This window comes from Ipomoea nil, unplaced genomic scaffold, assembly GCF_001879475.1.
Source record: "Ipomoea nil cultivar Tokyo-kokei standard unplaced genomic scaffold, Asagao_1.1 scaffold2759, whole genome shotgun sequence".
Taxonomy (NCBI): domain Eukaryota; kingdom Viridiplantae; phylum Streptophyta; class Magnoliopsida; order Solanales; family Convolvulaceae; genus Ipomoea; species Ipomoea nil.
The window spans coordinates 675,347-700,529 of record NW_017619187.1 but is presented as its reverse complement, the minus strand read 5'-3'; the positions used below and the strand labels follow the sequence as shown (position 1 = coordinate 700,529).

Sequence of the window (25,183 nt, the reverse complement as noted above, 5' to 3'; positions counted from 1 at the left end):
TTGTGTTTGTTTATTAAGATTTTTTTAAAAAATTCAGTTCGCATTCGTTTGTTAAGCATTCGTTAGTACGTGTTTGTTAACGTTTACAAACGTGTTCGCTAATGTTCACGAGCGCTAAACAAACAAACACATGTACATGTACATGATCATAATTTGTTTGTGAACAAGAAATAGTCTATATTCATGAACAAGGAATAGTCTATGTTCACGAACAATAACCTAACAAACAACATAATGAGTATAAAAAATTTGACTAAACTAAAATAGTATCTTAAATTTTTACAAAAATAAAATAAAATAAAATAAATTGTACTTAAATGTGTCAATCTTAAACGAACACTAAATGAGCATGTTCGTGAACATGATCAAATGAACACTAAATGATCGAGCATATTCATGAACATTATTAAACGAACACTAACAAACGCATTTACGAGCTTTTAACAAACGAGCATACAAAGGTTCGAATTCTGTTTGTTTATTAAACGATTTCTAAAATTTGTTCATTTATATTCGTTTATCTTAATAAACAAACACTTACTAAACACAAACATAAGTAGTTTATCAAAAACTCTATTCGTTAACACTCTAGCTTCACTACTCATGTTCCTAGAACTATCTACTCTCAAAATCCTTATAAGTTATAACTATAGCAGTTAGAGTATGATATGTAGAGGAAATATCTACAAAGAGGGCCAGAGAGGTCCAACTCAATAATGATACAAATATCGAACAGAAAATATTGTCTTTCAACCTCATAACTAGAAATACTAAAAATGTCCCGAAAGGGATGATTGAGTGGGGGATCCGGAGCATGATTCTCGTCCTGTAAGGTTATAAGTTTGATTCTTGGTAACACCATCTCAGTTGAATCTATCGTGCAGGGTCTTCCTAGTGTGTTTTACTTCTCCTATGTAATTTGCGGATAATTACACAAATTAAAGGTCTTTCTAGTGTGCTTTACTTCTCCTAGGTAGTTTGTGGATTATTACACACAAGAGTGAGTTTACCCCGTGCAGAGTTACACGTACACCCTCATGTTTCTATTATCTCTCTTATTTCTCTTGTGTAATTTGCAGGTTTTACACAAAATAGAGAGTTTATCCTGTAGACACTACACTCATGATTTTTTACATGGTAACTAATATTTGTTCTATACTTTTTCAATCTTTTTTAGCCCAAAAAATCTATGTTTCCACCACAAAATTCAATTCTATGACCACTCATTTAGAATGGTAACAAATTTGTCTTAAGATAATAAAACAAACAAGTATACTCCCTGCCTACCCTTTTTGAATAAATTGATCCTCAACATTCTTTTTAAATATTTGGTCAAGATTCCTTTCAAAAAAAAAAAAATAATATTTGGTCAAGATTGTCCAATATGTTAATTTTATAAGTATACAAATCGTCACATTTTGACTGACACAGTGCAATTACTATATAGATCTATCTCATAGTTATACGTTCATATTTAATTTTTGTGATCAAGTTAAGTTTGTATGTAAGTATTTTAGTTGCAATGGATGATATATATATTTTGAAATTGTATTCCAATTTAATTTTTGTATATTTTAAAATTCTTGAAATGTTAAAAAAAAAAAACAATATGTGAAATATTGAGAACTTTCCGATATTATATATATATATATAGATTTTGGTTCATGTGAGGTCAGGTCTTCCCGTGCGGTCAGTGCGGCATACACCGTTAGGTATGCATAAATTCACCATACAATATTCGAAAATACACCAGAATGAAATGCCCAAAAATGCACCACACAAAAATAAAATACACGACACATATAGTGTATTTACGAACACTGTGTGGTGCATTTATGCATATCTAATGGTGTATGTCGCACTGACCGCACGGGAAGACCTGACCTCACAGGAACCTGACCCTATATATATATATATATATATATATATATATATATATATATATATATATATATATATATATATATATATATATATATATATATATATATATATATATATATATATATATATATATATAGTATAATTTGTTTCTTAGGCAGAACTTCATAATTCAAAACATAGATTTATTCAAACTTTTGGCATCCTGTAAACATGTATAATTATTATACAGAACAAAATCAAAAAGTATCATTAGCTTATTTGGTTTGTGTATGCCTGTATTAAACTATTTATGGTAATGTTAGAGTATAATAATACCAAAAAATAAGTATATCTAATATAATGAACATTGGTCAAAGTAATAAAAAATATCTCTCTAATCATATCGACAAATTTGTAAACTGTTCCAATATTATTAAGATGCAACACATGATTCATGATTGTACTATAAATTATTGGAATAATTTTTAGTTGTATCCAATATAATTGGGTAGTATTATATACTATTTCAATATTACACAAATATCATCACGTTTGTCGTTCTATATCGATATTGTTGTTGATTGACAGGATATAATACAAAACACGTTAGCATTTTTGTAAATATGTATACCTTTTATTATTGCATCATTTATGAGAAAAATGACATTATTTTGGAGAGAAACAATACCGTGAGGAAAATAACATTGCTATGGGAAAAACTTGTAAAATATATGGGAAAATGGCACTTTTTCCCCATTTGTTATATACTTATAGCACTTTTTCCCCCTAAATTATTTAAGTGGCAGTTTTTTCACCTGATATATTAAATGGACATATTTACCCTTAAAATAAATATTTTATTTATTTTTCTTCTCCAACAAATTATAACCACGATTTGAAAAAATAAAATACATTAAGTGTTGAATTTAAAATATTTTAAAAATAAAAAAATAAAATTTTAAAAGAAAGTTTGAACCAACCGTTCAAATTGGATCCAAAATCGTGAACCGACGGTTCAAAATAAAACTCAAACCGCGATTATATATACTTATATGTGAGAGTCAATATAAATGCGGAAAAAAACATACACTATTTGCAAATATTATAATTATAATTTAAGTTATTGCTAGTAGTTGTTCCGATTTGAACCTCCGGTTCACGGTTCAGGATCCATTTTTTTCCAGTTCACGATTTTAATAAACGGAAATCCAAATATTGGGTTATGTTATGAATCATAACCGAAATTTTTTAATTTGATTGCTATAGTGTTTGGTTCAGTTCGAACCGAACCGTGGTCATCCCTACGTATAAGCAATAATTTGTTGAAGAAGAGAAATAAATAAAACATTTGTTTTAAGGGTAGAAATGTCCATTTAATATTATCAGGGGGAAAAACCGCCACTTTTATAATAATTGAGGGGGCAAATGTGAATGCATGAATAACACAGGGGGAAAAAATGCTATAAGCATATAACACAGAGGGAAAAAGTGCCATTTTCCCTATATAAAAGAGAAAATTTCTATTTTGATCCTATGACTATAGGGGTCTTGTTAATTTCACTCTATGACTTTTAAAAGTGTCAATTTAGTACCTTAATTATGCAATTTTTGTCAATTTTGGTCACTCTGGCCAAATTTCACCGAAAAATTTAATAGTTAAAATAATGAGGGTATTTTGGTCATTTCACATCTCTTTTCTTCTTTTCCGGCGAATCCATTGCAGCACAGCGCGCCACCACAAAACCAAATTTATTCTTGGATTCGCCGGATCCTCCAGGCTATATATATATATATATATATATATATATATATATATATATATATATATATATATATATATATATGGTCAAGTTCCCTGCAGACTGTGCTTCTCGTATGGTCGTCGTGCGGTCACTCACCATTAGGTACGCATAAATGCATCACAAAGTGTTTGAAAATGCACCATTAGGTGTGGTATATTTTTTGTGGGCGGTGCGTTTTGTGGTGCATTGGTGCATTTCATTGTGGTGCATTTATACACCTAATGGTGAATCCGTAACGGCCGCATGGGAAGCACTGTCCACATCTGAACCAATATCTATATATATACTGTAGTCTTGGTTACGTTGCAGTTCATCCCTAGTGTAATCGTAGGTTTACGAGTTGTGAATACTGCAGTCTTAGTTGCAATTCTACCATAATTAGAACTCCTACAAGCATGGAAGAGATATTGAATAAATTTTAATTACAATTCTTTTCCGAATACTATATCACCCCAGTGAATTAATTCCAACTTAAATGGACAGGGAAAACGTAAATCTTAACCTTTAATTTTTATTGAATGGATGATTTAGATTTGTTCTCACGTTCTCATGTGGGAGGGGTTATCACTAGAACCCACTACATTTTATATATATATATATATATATATATATATATATATATATATATATATAAAGAGCCACCCTGGTAAAAATTTATAAAATCTCAGTCATTGATCTGGTTCAGATCAACGTCTCAGAATAAAGAAAAATTTAAAAATAATGTTGTGACTTCTGGTAAAAAAAAATAAAATTAACTTTGAAGTGTACAATTTTTACACTACGATTGTACAATTTCTCCACTACAAGTGCATACATTTCATACTACAAAAGAGTGCAAAGAGTGTTGGGGAAAATTGCAACGCCAACACGCGATCTGGAAGCCTTTTAAGACGCACGGACACTACGGATGTATGGTAGAAAGAAAATCTGTGCCGTGTTATAATAACACTACCTTAAAAGCGTTATTTGCCCGGTAACGGTGCAGTTAGAACCCTGGCACGCTTTCGACCGGCTACACATACCTACTACGGATAGCTTGCACTAGCAATCGCGTAGGCGAACCTCACTATTGCTCAGACGACGGGAGGGAGAAGGAGAATCGAATAAATGACTCGAATTCAAGGTGTCTTTTGAAACGATGTTGGAAGCTGCTATTTATAGTAAGCAGCCCCTTCATCCCACCCACATGATGGACACAGTGTTTTGTCCACATTTTAGCGCTTTTGGCGCTACACCTTACAAAGGAGCACATTTTGCGCTACCATGTAATGAAATGGATTTTCCATTTCTTAATCAAATGACAAAGTCAAAAGGGGTGAGGTGGACGCTTTCATCTTTCATTTTCCCAACAAAGAGTAGTTCCATACCATCCGAAGATGATGCTTTCGTCTGGAAGATATTATTTCGTTTCGAAAAAATAAATTGATAAAACAATATTCTTCAGTGCACAAGTTTTGTTTTTCAGGTACAGGGATTTTATACTACAAGTGAATAGAGTACACATTTTTATACTATAAGTACACAATTTCTCTACTTCAAGTGCATAAATTTCATACTACAAGTGTACAAAGTTATATCAACGAGTACAAAGTGTAATTCCATACTAGCTATCCGGAAGATGTCACTTTCTTTCAGAAGAAGACATTTCCTTCCGGAACTTATTGTCCTTCTGAATGCGCTTCCTTCACGGGTTTTATAATTCCAAAATATAGCACGCGTGTGAACGAAATAAAGATCCAAGCCGTGTGTGCCTCACACTTTCCTTAAAATTGAGGCCTCATTTTAGAATTTGATTTGCACCCTGCATAGGAGAGAAAGCCTCTATACTATACAATTCAAATTCCTTTTAAAAGGGTCTTGTATATATAGTGGTGCAAATCTACTACCTAAACTAATGTGGGACAAGTGCCTTTCCACTTGCATTTTTCAACTCAATTGAATCTATGAGAATCAATTTCTCATTCACCATTATTCATTTTTAGTGTAATATATATCGATTTCTTTGTCTCACTACAAAGAGTGATAATCTCCTTCGACTCGATCTAAATCAGAAGTGAATCCCACATATATTTATATCACAGAATAACCACTTACATGCAATGCAATTTTATGCTAAAAATTCAAACACACTCAAACTATGATTTTAAAATATGAAATTCATCTCTTCACATACATAGAAAAACATAAATCTACTTTGGCTTGATCTAAGTTGGTAGTAGATTCAACTCAAAATAATGCCTTAAAATAGCTTCTCACATGTTAATTTATGCCAATTTTTCAAATTATAAGAAATGCTCTTCATCATAATAATCATCATTAAACTTAAAAATAAAAGTTCAACAATCAAACAACCAAACTATAGAATAGAAAGAACAAATTTAATTGTCTCTTATTATCTCCAACCCTCTGATCTGAAGAGCAACTCAAACTAACAAGCATTATATTTATTCATTCATTCACGGGAAACAACCACCAACTGCTTCCCAACATTCTCACCAGTAAAAATCTTGACCAGAGCATTGGGAGCACTCTCAAGACCTTCTGCAATGTCTTCCACATAAACAATCTTCCCTTCCCTAATGTAAGAAATCACAGTTTCCAGAAACTTTGGGTAGAGATGATAGTAATCCGACACAAGAAACCCTTCCATGCGAATGCGTTTGCTGATGAGATTCATGAGATTATGAATCCCCTCGGAGCCTCCAGTGTTGTTGTACTGTGAAATCATTCCGCATACCATAATGCGGCCATGGAGATTCATGTTCAGAAGCACTGCGTCAAGCATCTTTCCCCCCACGTTCTCAAAGTATATATCGATTCCTTCTGGGAAGTACCTAATGATGATGAGGAATAATGGCATTATATTTATGTTCAACACAAGAATGAAAGTTGCAGCTAATCAGTGTGTGTATATATATAAAATAAAAACTAACCTTTTTAAAGTTGCATTCAAATCGTGCTCCTCTTTGTAGTTAAAAGCATCATCGAACCCAAATTTGTTTTTCAACAAATCAACCTTACCAGACAACAACGAAAAGAATATATGTTTTTCTTAGTCATCAACAAAATCATCATCAACAAAGAGACCAAGAAACAACAATAAAGATGCAGTCGATCTTTTCACTGGAACAAGAACTCAAACCCCCTTTTCTTTCAATAATACCCAGCAATGGAAAACTGTATATATATGTACATACATACACTGAGAGAGACACCTTTGGGATCTGGGAAGATTAGAAGAGGAGAGATACACAATTACACAAGAAGCAAGAACATACCTTTTCTTTGGTGCCAGCAGAGCCAACAACACGACAACCTAGAAGCTTTGCGAATTGTCCGACAAGTTGACCGACAGCCCCTGACGCTGCTGAAACAAACACAGATTCTCCTTTTCTTGGGGACGCCAATTCATTAAACCCAAAATAGGCTGTGGCACCAGGCATACCTATACATACATATAATTTAATTCAATTCAATTCCTTGGTAGTAATAATGATAAAATGATAAGAGTTTTTGAGAAATGAATTTACCCAGAATTCCTGTGTAATATGAAAGAGGCACATCTGTATGTTCGATTTTAAAAAGAGTTTCGGTAGTTATGACACTATACTCTTCCCATCCAGTGATTCCCCAAACCAAATCTCCCTTCTTGAAGTCCGGATGCCCGGATTCTAATATTCTTGCCACTCCCGTTCCCTCAACAGGCTACATTATCAAAGATAATACGATGGTAAGTATAGAGCTGCCGAAAGAATCATTATTGTGTGAATCATATTTTATATATTGTAAAAGAGCAAATTACACTTTTCGTCCTGTGACTATAGAGGGTGTGTTAATTTGGGTACGTGACTTTTAAAACTAACAATTTAATCCTTTAACTATCATTTGTCAAATTGCCGGTGGAATTTGGCCGGAAAGACGTTCGACTTTTTAAATCAAATATTGGTGAGGGTAATTCGGTCTTTTTAATTGTTGAACCGAATTACCCCACCAATATTTGATTTAAAAAATCGAACGTCTTTCTAGCCAAATTCAACCGGCAATTTGGCCAGGAGGACCAAATCTGCTAAAAAATGATAGTTAAAGGACTAAATTGTTAATTTTAAAAGTTACGTACCCAAATTAACACACCCTCTATAGTCACAGGATCAAAAGTGTAATTTGCTCTATTGTAAAATAATGTACGCTCAGTATAAAAATAATATACATTCAATACAAAAATAATGTACATTATATTCAGAAAATATACATTATTTTTATCCTAAGTGTACATTATAGTGTATAATGTACATTCAGTAAAAAATAATGTATATTTAGTATATTAAAAATGTACTTTTTGTTATGCTCCACATAACACTCTGTGGACTATGATCCACACAATAATTTGCCCTGCTGAAACGGACTAGTAAGGGGGACAGGGCTTGCTAAAGCCCGTCATATGGCAGGGCGGACTAAAAAGCCCGCTAAAATACAAGCCCAAAATATCAAAGTCCATTTCGTCTTTTTCGCCGAACGAGGTGGGCTAAGTCGATCCGTTTTGACGGGTCTGGGTAAGTATTTAATCTTTGGGGTGACTTGCATGGAAAACTCGCAATCAGTTTTCAAAAGATGTACATTGGGTAAATTCTGAACTGCCTTATGATCCTAGTCGACAAAAAATGATAAAACAGCTCAGATTGTCCATAGCTCGACTAATAAGTTGCTCCCGATAGGAGTCGAACTTATAACCTTGTGATTATAGTTAATTAATTTTTGAGATTATAAAAGCTAGCGGCTTACGGATCCAGGTTTGAAGGCGCTATTGACGCCGAGATAGCCGCCATCGGAGAGCTTCATGCGGGTTCGCATGTAGGGATCGCAGGAAAGGTAGAGATTCTTGACAAGCACGGCGGTGGAACCCGGCGGAAGCTCCAGCTTCACGGTGGTTGTCCGGATTTCCATGTCCGACTCCTTCGGAAATCCGCTTACGTAGTTCTTGAATATCACCTGCTTGTTGCTCACTTCCTCCGCCATTTCTGTCGGATCTCGGAACTCAAACTTGGATGTATGTAGTATATACTGATGATAGTGAGAGCAATATATATAGATACACTCAAAGTGTATGGAAACCTTGCGCCAACGTCAGCACTTACACAGGATGAAGATATTTGATGGAGTTAATTATCCCATGCAAAATAAATATGGTAAGTACTCAAAACAAAATATGGTAAAAAAAATGTTTTCCAAAAACAAAATATGGTAAAAATAATCATTCATGGTAAGTAAATATAGAATAGAAGGAAAGAAATATCCCTTATTCTTCTGTGGAATTGAGAGATTTATTAATTTCTTGCATCTAATATCCTTGTATTGTGGCAAATTATTGTATGGACTGTGAGGACTACGGTCCAAAACAACATCGTTTTACTGTTAAAGAAAAATTCTTGCTTTGTAGTCGTGTTAAAATAATAAATATTTTGGGATAAGATAATGTATTTTATGAGTTACAATAATGTATTTTATGTGTTTGAATAATGTACTTTTTGTGTTAAAAAAATGTTTTAAAAAGAATCAAAAAAAATAATAGTTTTATGACTTTTTGCCAAATAGAAGAAAAATTATTTTATGACTTTCAGTTAAACACCATAAAATAAATCATTTTTAAAAAAATTATTTTTCATTAAAACATTTTCCGTGTTTCTAAATAGACCTTTAATAAAAAATTGTAATAAATGACAAAATGTGACAACACAATAAGGTTGTGAAATTAAACGTGATGAAATAAAAAAGGGATAAAGTACAAATAAGCCACTGAACTATTTGAAAAACAGCAATTAAGCCACCGAACTCAAATAACCCTCAAATAAGCCATTGAACCCGAAAAAAAAGAGCAAATAAGCCATTGAACCCTGAAAAAAAGAACAATTAACATTTTTTACAGGTTAACTCTAGATTTTTGCTGATTGGATTGCCAAATGTTTATTTTATTTACGTTTATTATTATTATTATTATTATTATTTTTATTAATATTATCCACTTAGATAGTATTATATTTTAAAGTAATTATAATCAAAATAGTTTTGTTTTGTCGAGATTTGATTTATTTATTTATTATTATTTTTTCACTGGATCTTTTGTTTAAAAAATAATAATAAATAAATAAATTAGATCTAGACAAAACAAAACTACTTTGGTTATAATTACTTAAAAATATATTACTATGTAGGTGGATTATAATAATAAAAAAAAACGTAAATAAAATAAATATTTGGCAATCCAATCAGCAAAAACTTGGAGTTAACATGTTAAAAATGATAATTGCTCTTTTTTTCCGGGTTCAATGGCTTGTTTGAGGGTTATTTGAATTCAATGGGTTAATTGCTTTTTCCTAAATAGTACAGTGGCTTATTTGTACTTTATCTCAATAAAAAATTAAGAATGCTATATGCCATAGTAGTTGTGGAATTTATAATGTAAAATTTACTCTGTATAAAATCTATAGTTGACTAGATGCCTAATGTAATTTTCAGAAACTACAGGATTAATAATGTTTTTAAAAGCGTTGTTACACAAGAGGTTTCGTGGTGTAGTTGGTTATCACGTCAGTCTAACACACTGAAGGTCTCCGGTTCGAGTCCGGGCGAAGCCATATTTGTTTTTCACAGCATGCATTTGCAGAACAGAAAAAGAGATTTTCTCTATGTAACTGTATACGTAGTCCGTATTCCTTAACAATGCTCAATCTGAAACAGAATTTCGCAAAACTTTGATTATTCAGACTCTATAATTCGTGCTTTTGAAAATGGGCAAAGAGTTGCAGATGCCCTTGGCACAACTCCGGTTGACATTTACAGAATACGCAAACACATCTTTTAGTCAGTACATTTTTTGGTAATCAGTCATTACACCACAAACAAGAGCTCCTAAGAGCAGGAAACTAATCACTAATCACTATTCACTCACAAGAGTTCAACTAATTCTCTAATGCATTTACTCAGCTGAAACAACCACCACCTTCTTCCCAACATTCCGGCCAGAGAAAAGTCCTATCAGAGCGCTTGGAGCGCCTTCCAGGCCTTCTGTTACGTCTTCCACATACGTAATCTTCCCTTCCTTTATGTACGGCACGACCATTTCCAAATACTTTGGATAGAGATGGTAGTAATCTAAAACCAGAAATCCTTCCATGCGGATCCGTTTGCTTATCAGACAGAATAAGTTGTGAACGCCTTCAGGCTTCTCAAGATTGTACTGTGAGATCATCCCGCATACAGCAATGCGTCCATGGAGCTTCATGTTCAGCAGCACCGCATCGAGCATCTTTCCCCCAACATTCTCGAAATAAATATCAATTCCGTCGGGGAAATGCCTAGTCAAGATAATGCACAAGTGAGAATAATAAGAAAGTATCACTACTCTCAGGGGCGGATCCAGATGGGGGCAATGGGGGCCATTGCACCCCCTCCCCTACCCCCATTACATATATGTGTGTGTGTGTGTATTATATGCTTTAGTATACATAAAAATCATTGAAAGTTGAAGCAGCTTAGTTGGTTGGTTGTGATTTTTATTACAAAAGGTTTAGGGATCAATCTCCGCCCCAGACTACTCTAGCATCTAAAAGCATCACCAATGTAATATAATTTCATTAGTCTTGGACATTTATACCAGAAAGAAAGTACTGCAATTTCCTAGCTCATAAAAACAAAAAGGAATACCGATTCAAACTAACCTTTTTAAAGCTGCATTCAAGTCCGGCTCCTCTTTGTAGTTAAAGGCATCATCAAATCCAAATTTGTTCTTCAACAAATCAACCTTAACAAACAAAGAAAAAGAAAGAATAAATTAAAAAGAAAGAAAACTAATTTCACCACTCATCTTTGATTTCATGAATTATAAATTGTATATGATAGGTAATATTCACTAATGACCATGCAAAACTTAAAGAGCAGAGGTGAATTTTTCTAAACACCATGAGTTGATGAATATGTTAACTACTATTGACAATTATAAATGAATTGCTACATGTGTTCCACTAGTTGATCTTCCTAAAACTTGGTTTAACCTATCTTTTTTTATAGATAAAACAAATCCAAGCTACATGTGTGCTGCAGAGTCCACAGTCTCAAGCCTATATATATCTAAGATGAAGCCATTACGGAGCACAGATTTTGAGGAAGTGATTCATAAGTTGAAAGGACTTCATTGGTCAAGAAGAGATATGACGATGTAGGAGGAAATGAAATAGAGAATACAGAAAAGAGAAAAGGCAACAGGAGGAGATACCAAGGGATTAAAAAAAAACCCTACAAACTTGAGTTTTTTTCCACTTTTAGTCCCATGACTATTAGAATATTTGGTCCCTGACTATTAATTTTTTCACATTTGGTCCTCCAGCCTAACTTCCGGTCACCGTTGACCAAATATTTTAGTTGAAAAATGACAAAATGTCATAGAAAATGGTAACTTCGTCCTTCAAGATAAGTCACATGACTATTATGCACTCATGTTCAATAACTGAGAGATACAAATTTGGTCACCGGTGACTGGAAATTAGGCCAAAGGACCAAATGTGGCAACGTTTTAAAAGTTGCGGGACTAAACGTGGAAAAATTAATAGTTGGGAACCAAATGTTGAAATGGTCCAATAGCCGTAGGACCAAAAGTGAAGGAAGAAAAAAAAACTCAACAAACTTCAATCACTAAATTGCAAAGAGAGATTAATTCAATAAGGACCTTCTCTTTGCTACCAGCAGAACCAACAATGTGACAACCCAAAAGCTTAGCAAATTGTCCAACAAGCTGACCAACAGCTCCAGATGCTGCAGAAATGAAGACAGTTTCTCCTTTCTTGGGGGAGCACACCTCATAGAAGCCAGCATATGCAGTTGTACCAGCCATACCTACAAATTTCAAGTAAATAGATGAACTATCACAGCTATCAAGATATTCTAATTATGACTATTTTTTGTGGTGGTAGGGATGGCTAGGGTTAGGAAAAGCAATTAAATACTGATCTAGATTGAATCAATTAATGCAACATCACAAGCAAACTCTCAGTGCAGCGATGCTCAGCATCCAAGCAGGAATGTGAAGCTCCATTGTTGAAGCTACAATATAATCAAACTCAGTCCAATTCAGCCTTAATCCCAACCTAGGAGTTGGCTACATTGGTTCCGCTTATCAAAGTAACCACAATCTACTTTCCCTTGAATTCTCTGTGTCACTAAGAACATCTCTATCTGCTATTTCCTATCAGGCTATTATTGCCACAGTTGCTGCCTTGCTATTATACCATGAAATTTAACCAAGTGTATGTAAAATGATATACGCACACTCTAAGTGTGTCTGTGTAAGTGATTAAGTTCAAGGAACTTACCAAGAATTCCAGTATAATATGAAAGAGGCACATCGGTATGTTGGATTTTGAAAAGCCCCTGAGTATCAGTAATAATGCTGTATTCCTCCCATCCTGTTATTCCCCAAACTAAGTCTCCCTTCTTGAAGTTGGGATGGCCAGAATCTAAAACTCTAGCAACTCCATACCCCACAATAGGCTACACCAAAATTATAAAACATTTAAGCTAATTAAAGGTAGAGAGAGGAGAATACAGATTATTATAAGTGCACACTCAGATAGTAGATATATACATTTCTAAGCTAGTTTAAAATGCACTTTTCTTTCCTCAATTATATCTATAACCACTATTCATCTCGATTCATCTCTCGATTGTAGATATAATTGAGGTACAATATCTGGAAATTTGCACTTTTTGTTTCTCAATTATACTATAGCCATTATTTTAATCTGTACGAAAGTTTTCCCTAAATATTTTGGCAAAGCTCCGAAAACATTCAACCAATCAAGGATGCTCCAACCAATCAAACAACTAATAGACTAACACTTCAAATTACGCATATAATGCTCAGCTAATACACGAATAATTATGAAAATTTGTACTTACAGAGCCAGGAGTGAAGGACTGAGCATAGCTGCCCTCCGTTTTCTTCATGCGACTTCGCATGTAGGGATCGCAGGAGAGATAGAGATTCTTCAGGAGCACGGCGTTGGAACCCACCGGAACCTCCAGTTTCACGGTGGTTGTTCGGATTTCCATGTCCGACTCCTTCGGAAAGCCGGTCACGTAGCCTTTCAAAATCACCTGCTTGTTGCTCACTTCCGCCATTGTTCCCTGCCTCTTAGGTAGCAATGCTGAGAGAGAAAAAGAGTATTTCTACGAGGAGATGACTGAAGAGTGAAGAAATACTCTCGCGGATCCTCGGTTATTCCGCTACGTGGCTCGTTGTCGTACTCTCCATATTCAAAAAAGGCACACGCATTCTCGAATGTTCATAAACAGATTAACAGCGACATGGCCTTAACTAATCGGGGTGATTAAGCTCCAAATTCAAGATAATACTATGTTGAGAAGTAATATTTGTGGCTCAAAATCCTTGCCTTTACACTTGGCTGGTTAAGTTGCATGATCTCCAGTCTCCACCCCTCACCTGAAGCTGTCACTTCGTTTCTTTTCTCTCTTTTTTTTTTTTTTTTTTTTTCCTTAAAAAAAAAAAAAAAAAAAAAAAAAAAACTCTCTGTTCTCCATCTAATTTCATTCCTTTCTTTTAGGTATAAATTAGTATTCCAATTACTATTCTAAATGAATGATTACAAGTTTAAATTCGGTGGTGAGAACTTAAATTTTTGGGCTAAAAATGTTTGAGAAATTTTAGAACATATACTATGAGTATTTAAAAAAATAGACATTTTAATCATCATTATATCTTTACATTATTTACCTCATCTTGTAATATCCTCCCAATTTAACAATTTCTTAATTTATCATTTGTATATTCTTCCATTTTTTTTTGAGTACTTATTCTTCCATATTATTTAACTTCTTTTTACATAATTCTCAATTGTTCAATTATTTACTTCCATATAACTTCGCTTTATTTCATTATATTCATACCAAGTGGTATCAGCTGGATTTCAATTGAAAATTATTTTTAAATATATCTGTAGACACTTAAATTTTGATAAATATTGATTATTTATCAATATTAGTATATTTGAATATATTTGAAATATTTTGGATAATATTGATATTATCTAATTTGTTAATTAGATAATATCAAAAGAGTTTGAGCTTATCAAAACTCTCTATCCTACCGCTATAAATAGGGCATTTTATTTCTATGTAATCACACACATCCTAGGAAAAGTGATGTAAACATCTAGAAAAATATTATTCAGGATCACATAAAAATGTGATACTGAAAGTAGAAGTTCCTCCACCAAAATGATCATGCCTATGCCTATTGATCCAAACCTCCATTGAAGATCAAACCATTTGAACCCGGAGGCCCTTCAAGAAGAACAAGCTATACAAGCCCTTCTTTGAAGATCAAGCCACTTGAAACCCGGAGGCCCTTCAATGGTGGAGTGTTCAAGGCATTCAAATCGAAGAATCAGAGGACCATTCAGAGACTTGTACCCACCCCGCATTAATATTTGATATGTAAACCAGAACTTTGAATTTCTAAATATTATTCAATTTTCTTTGTTCACAAATTGGCACGCCCAGTGGGACAGCTCCGCCTCTCATCTCTTCATAGGCACTTTCAACCGATATGGGGGCAAACCCTGTATGAAATTTGAAACGGAGGAAGCTAAATGATACTCCTTGGCACGAGTTTAAACGGCCTTATATTCAGACTCCTTGGCACGAGTTTAAACGGCCTCATATCTTTCAAGGCTCATTGGCATGAGTTGAAGCGGCCTTATATCTTTAAGTTGTAGTGTCGAGACTTTCTTGCACTACATATTTTCGAGTGTTATATGCTATCAAGTGGTGTACAAGTAAGTCTCGAGGGGGCATTTGTAGACACTTAAATTTTGATAAATATTGATTATTTATCAATATTAGTATATTTGAATATATTTGAAATATTTTGGATAATATTGATATTATCTAATTTGTTAATTAGATAATATCAAAAGAGTTTGAGCTTATCAAAACTCTCTATCCTACAGCTATAAATAGGGCATTTTATTTCTATGTAATCACACACATCCTAGGAAAAGTGATGTAAACATCTAGAAAAATATTATTCAGGATCACATAAAAATGTGATACTGAAAGTAGAAGTTCCTCCACCAAAATGATCATGCCTATGCCTATTGATCCAAACCTCCATTGAAGATCAAGCCATTTGAACCCGGAGGCCCTTCAAGAAGAACAAGCTATACAAGCCCTTCTTTGAAGATCAAGCCACTTGAAACCCGGAGGCCCTTCAATGGTGGAGTGTTCAAGGCATTCAAATCGAAGAATCAGAGGACCATTCAGAGACTTGTACCCACCCCGCATTAATATTTGATATGTAAACCAGAACTTTGAATTTCTAAATATTATTCAATTTTCTTTGTTCACAATATCGACTTTCAACAAGTTCGATATTAAAAAGTTTGATAAGATAATTAGTTTTTCTATCTAAAATGTCTAGATGAAAGACATCCTAATTCTTAACCCATAATGGTTTAAAAGAATGCACTAGTTATAAAATAATAATAATAATAATAAATAAATAAATAAAAGAAGAAGAAACCACTGATAACAGATGAGTAGTGGGATGATTTGGATGACAAAGCATTGCCAACCATTCAGTTATGCTTGTCTAACAATGTTTTACTTGAGGTGGTAAGTGAGATAACTACGTCAAAATTATGGTCCAAGCCAGAATCGCTTTATATGACCAAATATCTAGCAAACAAGTTGCGCCTGAAGGAGCGGTTGTACACAATTCATATGACGGAAGGTACCTCTATTAAGCCTCACTTAGAGCATCTCCTACCCACTCAACACCAAAACACCAAAATTTCTCACTAAATGTCACATAAAAAAAGAATATTCTCACACCAATTTTATTCATCTCCAACCCATTTATGTCAAAACACCAAATTTCTACACTAAAATAATTTGATTTTTCAATTATTAATTTGAATTTGATTAGTTTAATATAATTTAGTTCGAACTTAATTACTTTAATATAAAATATAACTTCTGATGTAAATAATAATTTTTATTAACATTAAATTTTTCATAACATTAATTATTTAAAAAATCAAATTAAATTTAACAATATCTTTTAAAATTTAGTTTATTCCACAATAATAATATATCATAAAACATCTAGTATATTTAATTATCAGAATTACTATATCGTTAATAATATATCATAAAACATCTAGTACATTTAATTATCGGAATTATTATATTGTTAATAATATATTACAAAACATCTAGTACATTTAATTATCAAAATTATTATATCGTTTCCACAAATGCTCAATCAATACATTAATTTTTTTAATAACATTAATTATTTAAAAAAAAACTGAATTTAACAATATAAAATTTAGTTTATTCCACAATAATAAATATTTTGATAATTTAAAAAGAAATAGGAATGGACTATGAAATTATTAATTTTATTTTTTTTTAAATAATATCAATATTATTTCGTATGTATTTTAATTTTTATTATGTTCTAATAATGTTTACTGTATTTAAAATTTTAATTAATATATTGAATATTAGTCTTGTTTCGATCGTCTCAATGAGATCTTTAAAATTGTATAATTTATATTTAATAATACAAATTTTAAATACAAATATTTAACAAAATAAAAAATTACATATAAAAAAAAATAAAAGATACATTTGAAATTAAAAAAAAAAAAAAAAAAAACAAGGGAAAAATGGTAAATTTTATCTCCATCTCTAATTTGTCATGGATGAACAGTGCCACGCCATATATGGCGCGACATTGTTCATCAACGCCAAATTATTTGGCGATTTGCCGCGATGGAGCTATCAAAATTGCTGCGATGGTGATTTGGCGTTAGAAATTGTCGTTTTTCCTACACGTTGGAGATGCTCTTAGATGAATTCAATTCTATTTTATTGAATTTGGAGAATATTGATGTCACAATTGAATATGAGGATCGTATTGTTTTAATGCTTGTCTATACCCCTAAATCATACAAGCATTTCAAAGAATATCCAAAATAAAGTGATTCTAACATAATTGGAAAGCTAATTCAAAGATATACAACTTTCATGTAAATCGCAAATCTAATTTGAACGTATACAAAGTTAAAAGTAGCTTAGAAATCAGAATTGATGTGCAAAATACAGTTATCACAACCAGCATCATGATGTGACGCCGATCGTAATCAAGCCCTTGACAGTTTAATTTTTGATCTGTTTCGCTGCGACTCCAGCTATATAATACACATTGACAATTATTTTTAGATCATTTTTCATTTTTCATTTTTCTTTCTCTCTCTAAGCTTTATAGGTAGAAACACTTTTAATTTAAGAAAGATTAAGTTAAGAGATTATAATACAAGCTTGGGTTCAAGCTTGCTTCCTAATGATCTCTAATGAATTCCTTAACTCAAAACTTTATGCATTTATTTTATTATAATAATTTTAAATTTTATATTTATTTATTTATATCTTTTTATTATAATTATTATTAATCTTTACAAACATTATAAATTTTAATTTATAATTTTATATTTTAAATATAAATAAGAATTATTATCATCATTAAAATAAATAATATTTTAAGAATTGAAATAAATTAGTAATAGTTTGATGTTTTATTTTTTAAAATGAATCAAATAAATAATAATAATTTTATGATTTTTAGCCAAATAAAAAAAAATTATTTTATGACTTTTAGTTAAATACCATAAAATGAATTATTTTTAAAAAATTATTTATCATAAAAATATTTTCCGTGTTTCTCAATGAACCTTTAATAAAAAGTTGTAATAAATGACAAAATGTGACAACACAATAAGGTTGTGAAATTAAACGTGATGAAATAACAAATTAACAATGCCATATGCCATAGTAGTTGTGGAATTTATAATGTAAAATTTACTCTGTATAAAATCTATAGTTGACTAAATGACTAATGTGATTTTCAGAAACTACAGATTAATAACATATTAAAAGCATTGTTAGACAAAAGGTTTCGTGGTGTAGTTGGTTATCACGTCAGTCTAACACACTGAAGGTCTCCGGTTCGAGTCCGGGCGAAGCCATTGTTATTTTTCACATCATATTTTGCATGCATTTGCAATCAGAAAAAAGAGATTTTCTCTATTTCTCTATGTAACTGCATACGTAGTCCGTATTCCTTAACAATGCTCAATCTGAAACAGAATTTCGATTACCCGTTTTTAACTGAAAAATTTCAATTTGATTAATGGTTTAAGGATTTACAAAATTTATATTATCAATTAATTCAATTCGAAATTATTAATTAACCGAAGTTTTAAATATATATAAATAATTAAATATATATGGATGTTTGGACTCTATAATTCATACTTTTATGTTTGTAGTGTTGTTATTATATTCTGTTTCTCTAGAGAAGAATTGAAGAGAATTAATTTCACTTTTGGTCCCACGACTTTTGATGTTCTATCACTTTTGGTGCACAACTTTAAATTTTTTTTAATTTTGGTGCCTAACTTTGTTATTTTTATCAATTTTGGTCCTTTCGGCCAAATTGACAGTGAAATGTTGTTGGATTTTATATTGTTAGGGGTAAAATCGTCATCCCAAGGAAACATCTTCAATATCTAAACAAAATCACCGTAAAATCATATCTATAGGTGTTTGATGATGAGAATAATGGGGAAGATGGGCAGAAACCAGACAGATCTATGGGATTTATAGTTTCGACCATTGGCAAACTCTTCTTTTCCTCTTAATATGATTTTTCTTTTGTTTAAATATTGAAGATCTTTCCATGGGATGACGATTTTGTCCCTAAAATATAAAATCTGGAAATATTTTACCGTCAATTTGGCTAGAAGGACCTAAACTGATAAAAATAACAAAGTTAGGCACCAAAATTGAAAAAATTTAAAGTTGTGCACCAAAAGTGATAAGAACTCAAAAGTCGTGGGACCAAAAGTGAAATTAATTCAATTGAAGAGATTAATAAAAGAGATTTATACTGTGATGCAGAAGAATTGAACTTACAAAATGGAGAGAAAACGGGCAAAGAGTTGCAGATGCCCTTGGCACAACTCCGGTTGACATTTACAGAATACGCAAACACATCTTTTAGTCAGTACAGTTTTGGTAATCAGTCATTACACCACAAACAAGAGCAGGAAGTGAGGAAACTAATCACTATTCACTATTCACCGACAAGAGTTCACCTAATTCTCTAATGCATTTACTCACTCAGCTGAAACAACCACCATCTTCTTCCCAACATTCTGCCCAGAGAAGAGTCCTATCAGAGCACTTGGAGCGCCTTCCAGGCCTTCTGTTACGTCTTCCACATACGTAATCTTCCCTTCCTTTATGTACGGCACGACCATTTCCAAATACTTTGGATAGAGATGGTAGTAATCTAAAACCAGAAATCCTTCCATGCGGATCCGTTTGCTTATCAGACAGAATAAGTTGTGAATGCCTTCGGGCTTCTCAAGATTGTACTGTGAGATCATCCCGCATACAGCAATGCGTCCATGGAGCTTCATGTTCAGCAGCACTGCATCGAGCATCTTTCCCCCAACATTCTCGAAATAAATATCAATTCCGTCGGGGAAATGCCTAGTCAAGATAATGCACAAGTGAGAATAATAAGAAAGTATCACTACTCTCAGGGGCGGATCCAGATTGGGGGCAATGAGGGCCATTGCACCCCCTCCCCTACCCCCATTACATATAGGTGTGTGTGTGTATTATGCTTTAGTATACATAAATAATGTATTATTATACATAAAAATCATTGAAAGTTGAAGCAGCTTAGTTGGTTGGTAGTGAGTTTGTAATATTATTTAATCAGTCTTGGACATTTATACCAGAAAGAAAGTACTGCAATTTCCTAGCACATAAAAACAAAAAGGAATACAGAAATTCAAACTAACCTTTTCAAAGCTGCATTCAAGTCCGGCTCCTCTTTGTAGTTAAAGGCATCATCAAATCCAAATTTGTTCTTCAACAAATCAACCTTAACAAACAAAGAAAGAAAAAGAAAGATTAAATTAAAAAGAAAGAAAACTAATTTCACCACCCATCTTTGATTTCATGAATTATAAATTGTAATAATCTGTATGATATGTAATATTCACTAATGACCATGCAAAACTTGAAGAGGAAAATCAAGGAAAAAGCCTGCAGAGGTGGATTTTTCTAAACACCATGAGTTGATGAATATGTTAACTACTATTGACAATTATAAATGAATTGCTACATGTGTTCCACTAGTTGATCTTCCTAAAACTTGGTTTAACCTATCTTTTTGATAGATAAACAAATCCAAGCTACATGTGTGCTGCAGAGTCCACAGTCTCAAGCCTATATATATCTAAGATGAAGCCATTATGGAGCACAGATTTATAGAAAGAGATTCATAAGTTGAAAGGACTTCATTGGTCAAGAAGAGATATGACCGACGTAGGGGGAAATGAAATAGAGAATACAGAACAGAGAAAAGGCAACAGGAGGAGATACCAAGGGATTAAAAAAATCCTACAAACTTGAGTTTTTTTCCACTTTTAGTCCCATGACTATTAGACCATTCCTACATTTAGTCCCTGACTATTAATTTTTTCACATTTGGTCCCACGACTTTTAAAACCTTGCCACATTTGGTCCTCCGGCCTAACTTCCGGTCACCGTTGACCAAATATTTTAGTTGAAAAATGTCATAGAAAGTGGTAACTTTGTCCTTCAAGATAAGTCACATGACTATTATGCACTCATGTTCAATAACAGAGATACAAATTAACGGGTGACCAGAAATTAGGCCAAAGGACCAAATGTGACAAAGTTTTAAAAGTTGCGGGACTAAATGTGGAAAAATTAATAGTTGGGAACCAAATGTTGAAATGGTCCAATAGCCGTAGGACCAAAAGTGAACGGAAGGAAAAAAAAAAAAACATCAACAAACTTCAATCACTACAATTGCAAAGAGAGATTAATTCAATAAGGACCTTCTCTTTGCTACCAGCAGAACCAACAACGTGACAACCCAAAAGCTTAGCAAATTGTCCAACAAGCTGACCAACAGCTCCAGATGCTGCAGAAATGAAGACAGTTTCTCCTTTCTTGGGGGAGCACACCTCATAGAAGCCAGCATATGCAGTTGTACCAGCCATACCTACAAAATTTCAAGTAAATAGATGAACTATCACAGCTATCAACATATTCTAATTATGACTATTTTCGCGGTGGTAGGGATGGCTAGGGTTAGGAAAAGCAAAAAATGAAGCTACAACAAATGAAAGAATATAAGGACAGATTGATGCAACAACCAATTAAATACTGATCTAGGTTGAATCAATTAATGCAACATCACAAGCAAACTCTCAGTGCAGCGATGCTCAGCATCCAAACAGGAATGTGAAGCTACAATATAATCAAACTCAGTCCAATGCAGCCTTAATCCCAACCTAGGAGTTGGCTACATTGGTTCCGCTTATCAAAGTAACCACAATCTACTTTCCCTTGAATTCTCTGTGTCACTAAGAACATCTCTATCTGCTATTTCCTATCAGGCTATTATTGCCACAGTTGCTGCCTTGCTATTATACCATGAAATTTAACCAAGTGTATGTAAAATGATATACGCACACTCTAAGTGTGTCTGTGTAAGTGATTAAGTTCAAGGAACTTACCAAGAATTCCAGTATAATATGAAAGAGGCACATCGGTATGTTGGATTTTGAAAAGCCCCTGAGTATCAGTAATAATGTTGTATTCCTCCCATCCTGTTATTCCCCAAACTAAGTCTCCCTTCTTGAAGTTGGGATGGCCAGAATCTAAAACTCTAGCAACTCCATACCCCACAATAGGCTACACCAAAATTATAAAACATTTAAGCTAATTAAAGGTAGAGAGAGGAGAATACAGATTATTATAAGTACATTTCTAAGCTAGTTTAAAATGCACTTTTCTTTCCTCAATTATATCTATAACCACTATAAATCTCTCGATTGTAGATATAATTGAGGTACAATATCTGGAAATTTGCACTTCTCGTTTCTCAATTATACCTATAGCCACTATTCATCTCTCAATTATTTATGGAGTATATAATTGAGGTAAGAAAAGAACCACTATTCATCTCTCAATTGTTCTAAGAGAAGTGCAATTTTCTTATGATTGAGGTACGAAAGTTTTCCCTAAATATTTTGGCAAAGCTCCGAAAACATTCAACCAATCAAGGATGCTCCAACCAATCAAACAACTAATAGACTAACACTTCAAATTACGCATATAATGCTCAGCTAATACACGAATAATTATGAAAATTTGTACTTACAGAGCCAGGAGTGAAGGACTGAGCATAGCTGCCCTCCGTTTTCTTCATGCGACTTCGCATGTAGGGATCGCAGGAGAGATAGAGATTCTTCAGGAGCACGGCGTTGGAACCCGCCGGAACCTCCAGTTTCACGGTGGTTGTTCGGATTTCCATGTCCGACTCCTTCGGAAAGCCGGTCACGTAGCCTTTCAAAATCACCTGCTTGTTGCTCACTTCCGCCATTGTTCCCTGTCTCTTAGGTAGCAATGCTGAGAGAGAAAAAGAGTATTTCAACGAGAAGATGACCGAAGAGTGAAGAAATACTCTCGCGGATCCTCGGTTATTCCGCATTTCCGCTACGTGGCTCGTTGTCGTACTTTCCATATTCCAAAAAGGCACACACATTCTCGAATGTTCGTAAACAGATTAACAGCGACATGGCCTTAACAAATCGGTGATTAAGCTCCAAATCCTTGGCTGGTTAAGTTGCATGATCTCCAGTCTCCAGTCTCCACCCATCACCTGAAGGAGTGTCACTTTGTTTCTTTTTTTCTTTTTTCTTAAAAGAAAAATTAAAAAACAAAATAAAAAACTCTCTGTTCTCCAACTAATTTCATTCCTTAAGGTACAAATATACATTGTTATGACCAAATATCATGTAGTGTGATGGTATTCCAGTTACCAATTACAAATTTAAACTGGATACGTGATGGAAACTTAAATTTTTGGACTAAAAATGTTTGAAAAAGCATATATAGAACATATACTATGAGTATTTTAAAAAATAGGCATTGTAATCATCATTATATCTTTACATTATTGATCTCATCCTTGTAATATCCTCCCAAATTAATAATTTCCTAATTTATCATTTGTATATTCTTCCTTTTTTTTTTTTAGTACTTATTCTTCCATTTAACTTCTTTTTACATAATTCTCAATTGTTTGATTATTTACTTTCATATAATTTTGCATTATTTCATTGTATTTCTACTAAATGGTATCAGCTCGGTTTCAATTGAGAATTATTTTTAAACTAGTATTTCATATGTGTGATGCGTAAAAATATATGCCCAATATTAATATTTAATGTTAAAATCTTAATTATATATATATATATATATATATATATATATATATATATATATATATATATATATATATATATAAAATTGTAGAATTCATATTAATATTAATGAAGTAAGAATTATAGAAATGATATATTACTAAATATAACTATGGTAACATTTAAATAAATCTAAATAAAATCAAATTATCAATTGAAGAATGTAAGAAAAAGATATTGTGTATGCATGTGCATGGTAATAATAATGTGAAAGATAACAGAAGTTATAACGACAGGGATATTTTTGTCCAGATAATTATGTAGTAAAACAATTATAGCATAATGTACAAACAATGTTAACACAAAAACGGACATAAAATCAAAGACATAACCTGAATTGAAGCTTATTATGTTTTTAGATATGTCGACTTTCAACAAGTTCGATATTGAAAAGTTTGATAAGATAATTAGTTTATCTATCTAGAGGGTCTATATGAAAGACATCATAACCCATAACCCATAATGGCTTAAAAAAAAGAAAAAAAAAAAAAAAAAACCAAAACAGCTATGATGACATATGACTAGGGTGATGATTTGGATTAGATGACAAAGTCTGCCAACCATTCGATTATGCTTGTCTAGCGATGTTTTACTTGATGTGGTAAGTGAGATAACTACGTTAGAATTATGGTCCAAACTATAATCGATCACTTCATATAACCAAATCTCTGGCAAATAAATTACGCCTGAAAGAGCAGTTGTACACAATCTATATGGTAGAAAGTAGTTCTATCAAGTCTCACTTAAATGAATTCAATTCTATGTTATTTGACTTGGAGAGTATAGATGCCACAATTGAATATGCATGAGGATCGTACTGATTTACTGCTTTCTCACCCCATAAATCATACAAGCATTTCAAAGAAATTCTACTGTATGGTAATAGTGATAATCGACTTCACTTTTGAAGATGTTAAGTCTAACCTCAACCGATTGGTGCCGCAGGTTATTTCATCATTGACTGTTTCCCTGAGGTTCGACAGCGCATTGAATGTGGAAATCAATGAGTTTCAGACCAACCTGGTTCCCTAGCCGAGAATCCACTTCATGCTTTCGTCTTACGCG

General features: G+C 32.9%; 3 protein-coding genes and 2 non-coding genes across 5 annotated transcripts; 2 read left to right on the top strand and 3 right to left on the bottom strand.

The window, feature by feature from the left end:
• Positions 1-6,117: 6,117 nt before the first annotated feature.
• On the bottom strand, positions 6,118-8,678 carry LOC109156917 (2-alkenal reductase (NADP(+)-dependent)-like). Its single transcript, XM_019304814.1, has 5 exons — positions 8,445-8,678; positions 7,196-7,370; positions 6,944-7,110; positions 6,599-6,681; positions 6,118-6,499 (listed from the first exon to the last, which is right to left on the bottom strand). The coding sequence occupies exons 1-5, from the start codon at positions 8,676-8,678 to the stop codon at positions 6,118-6,120; spliced, it is 1,041 nt and encodes a 346-aa protein (XP_019160359.1).
• Positions 8,679-10,220: 1,542 nt separating this feature from the next.
• TRNAV-AAC lies at positions 10,221-10,294 on the top strand. The gene has a single exon. It is a non-coding gene; the product is annotated as a tRNA-Val (tRNA).
• A 154-nt stretch (positions 10,295-10,448) lies between these two features.
• On the bottom strand, positions 10,449-14,079 carry LOC109156911 (2-alkenal reductase (NADP(+)-dependent)-like). The gene is made up of 5 exons (XM_019304805.1): positions 13,611-14,079; positions 13,025-13,202; positions 12,382-12,548; positions 11,378-11,460; positions 10,449-11,014 (listed from the first exon to the last, which is right to left on the bottom strand). Exons 1-5 carry the CDS (start codon positions 13,830-13,832, stop codon positions 10,636-10,638), a joined length of 1,029 nt encoding a protein of 342 aa, XP_019160350.1. The 5' UTR covers positions 13,833-14,079; the 3' UTR covers positions 10,449-10,635.
• A 4,613-nt stretch (positions 14,080-18,692) lies between these two features.
• TRNAV-AAC lies at positions 18,693-18,766 on the top strand. The gene has a single exon. It is a non-coding gene; the product is annotated as a tRNA-Val (tRNA).
• A 928-nt stretch (positions 18,767-19,694) lies between these two features.
• LOC109156910 (2-alkenal reductase (NADP(+)-dependent)-like) lies at positions 19,695-23,358 on the bottom strand. The gene is made up of 5 exons (XM_019304804.1): positions 23,014-23,358; positions 22,367-22,544; positions 21,683-21,849; positions 20,615-20,697; positions 19,695-20,297 (listed from the first exon to the last, which is right to left on the bottom strand). Exons 1-5 carry the CDS (start codon positions 23,341-23,343, stop codon positions 19,919-19,921), a joined length of 1,137 nt encoding a protein of 378 aa, XP_019160349.1. The 5' UTR covers positions 23,344-23,358; the 3' UTR covers positions 19,695-19,918.
• Positions 23,359-25,183: the final 1,825 nt, after the last annotated feature.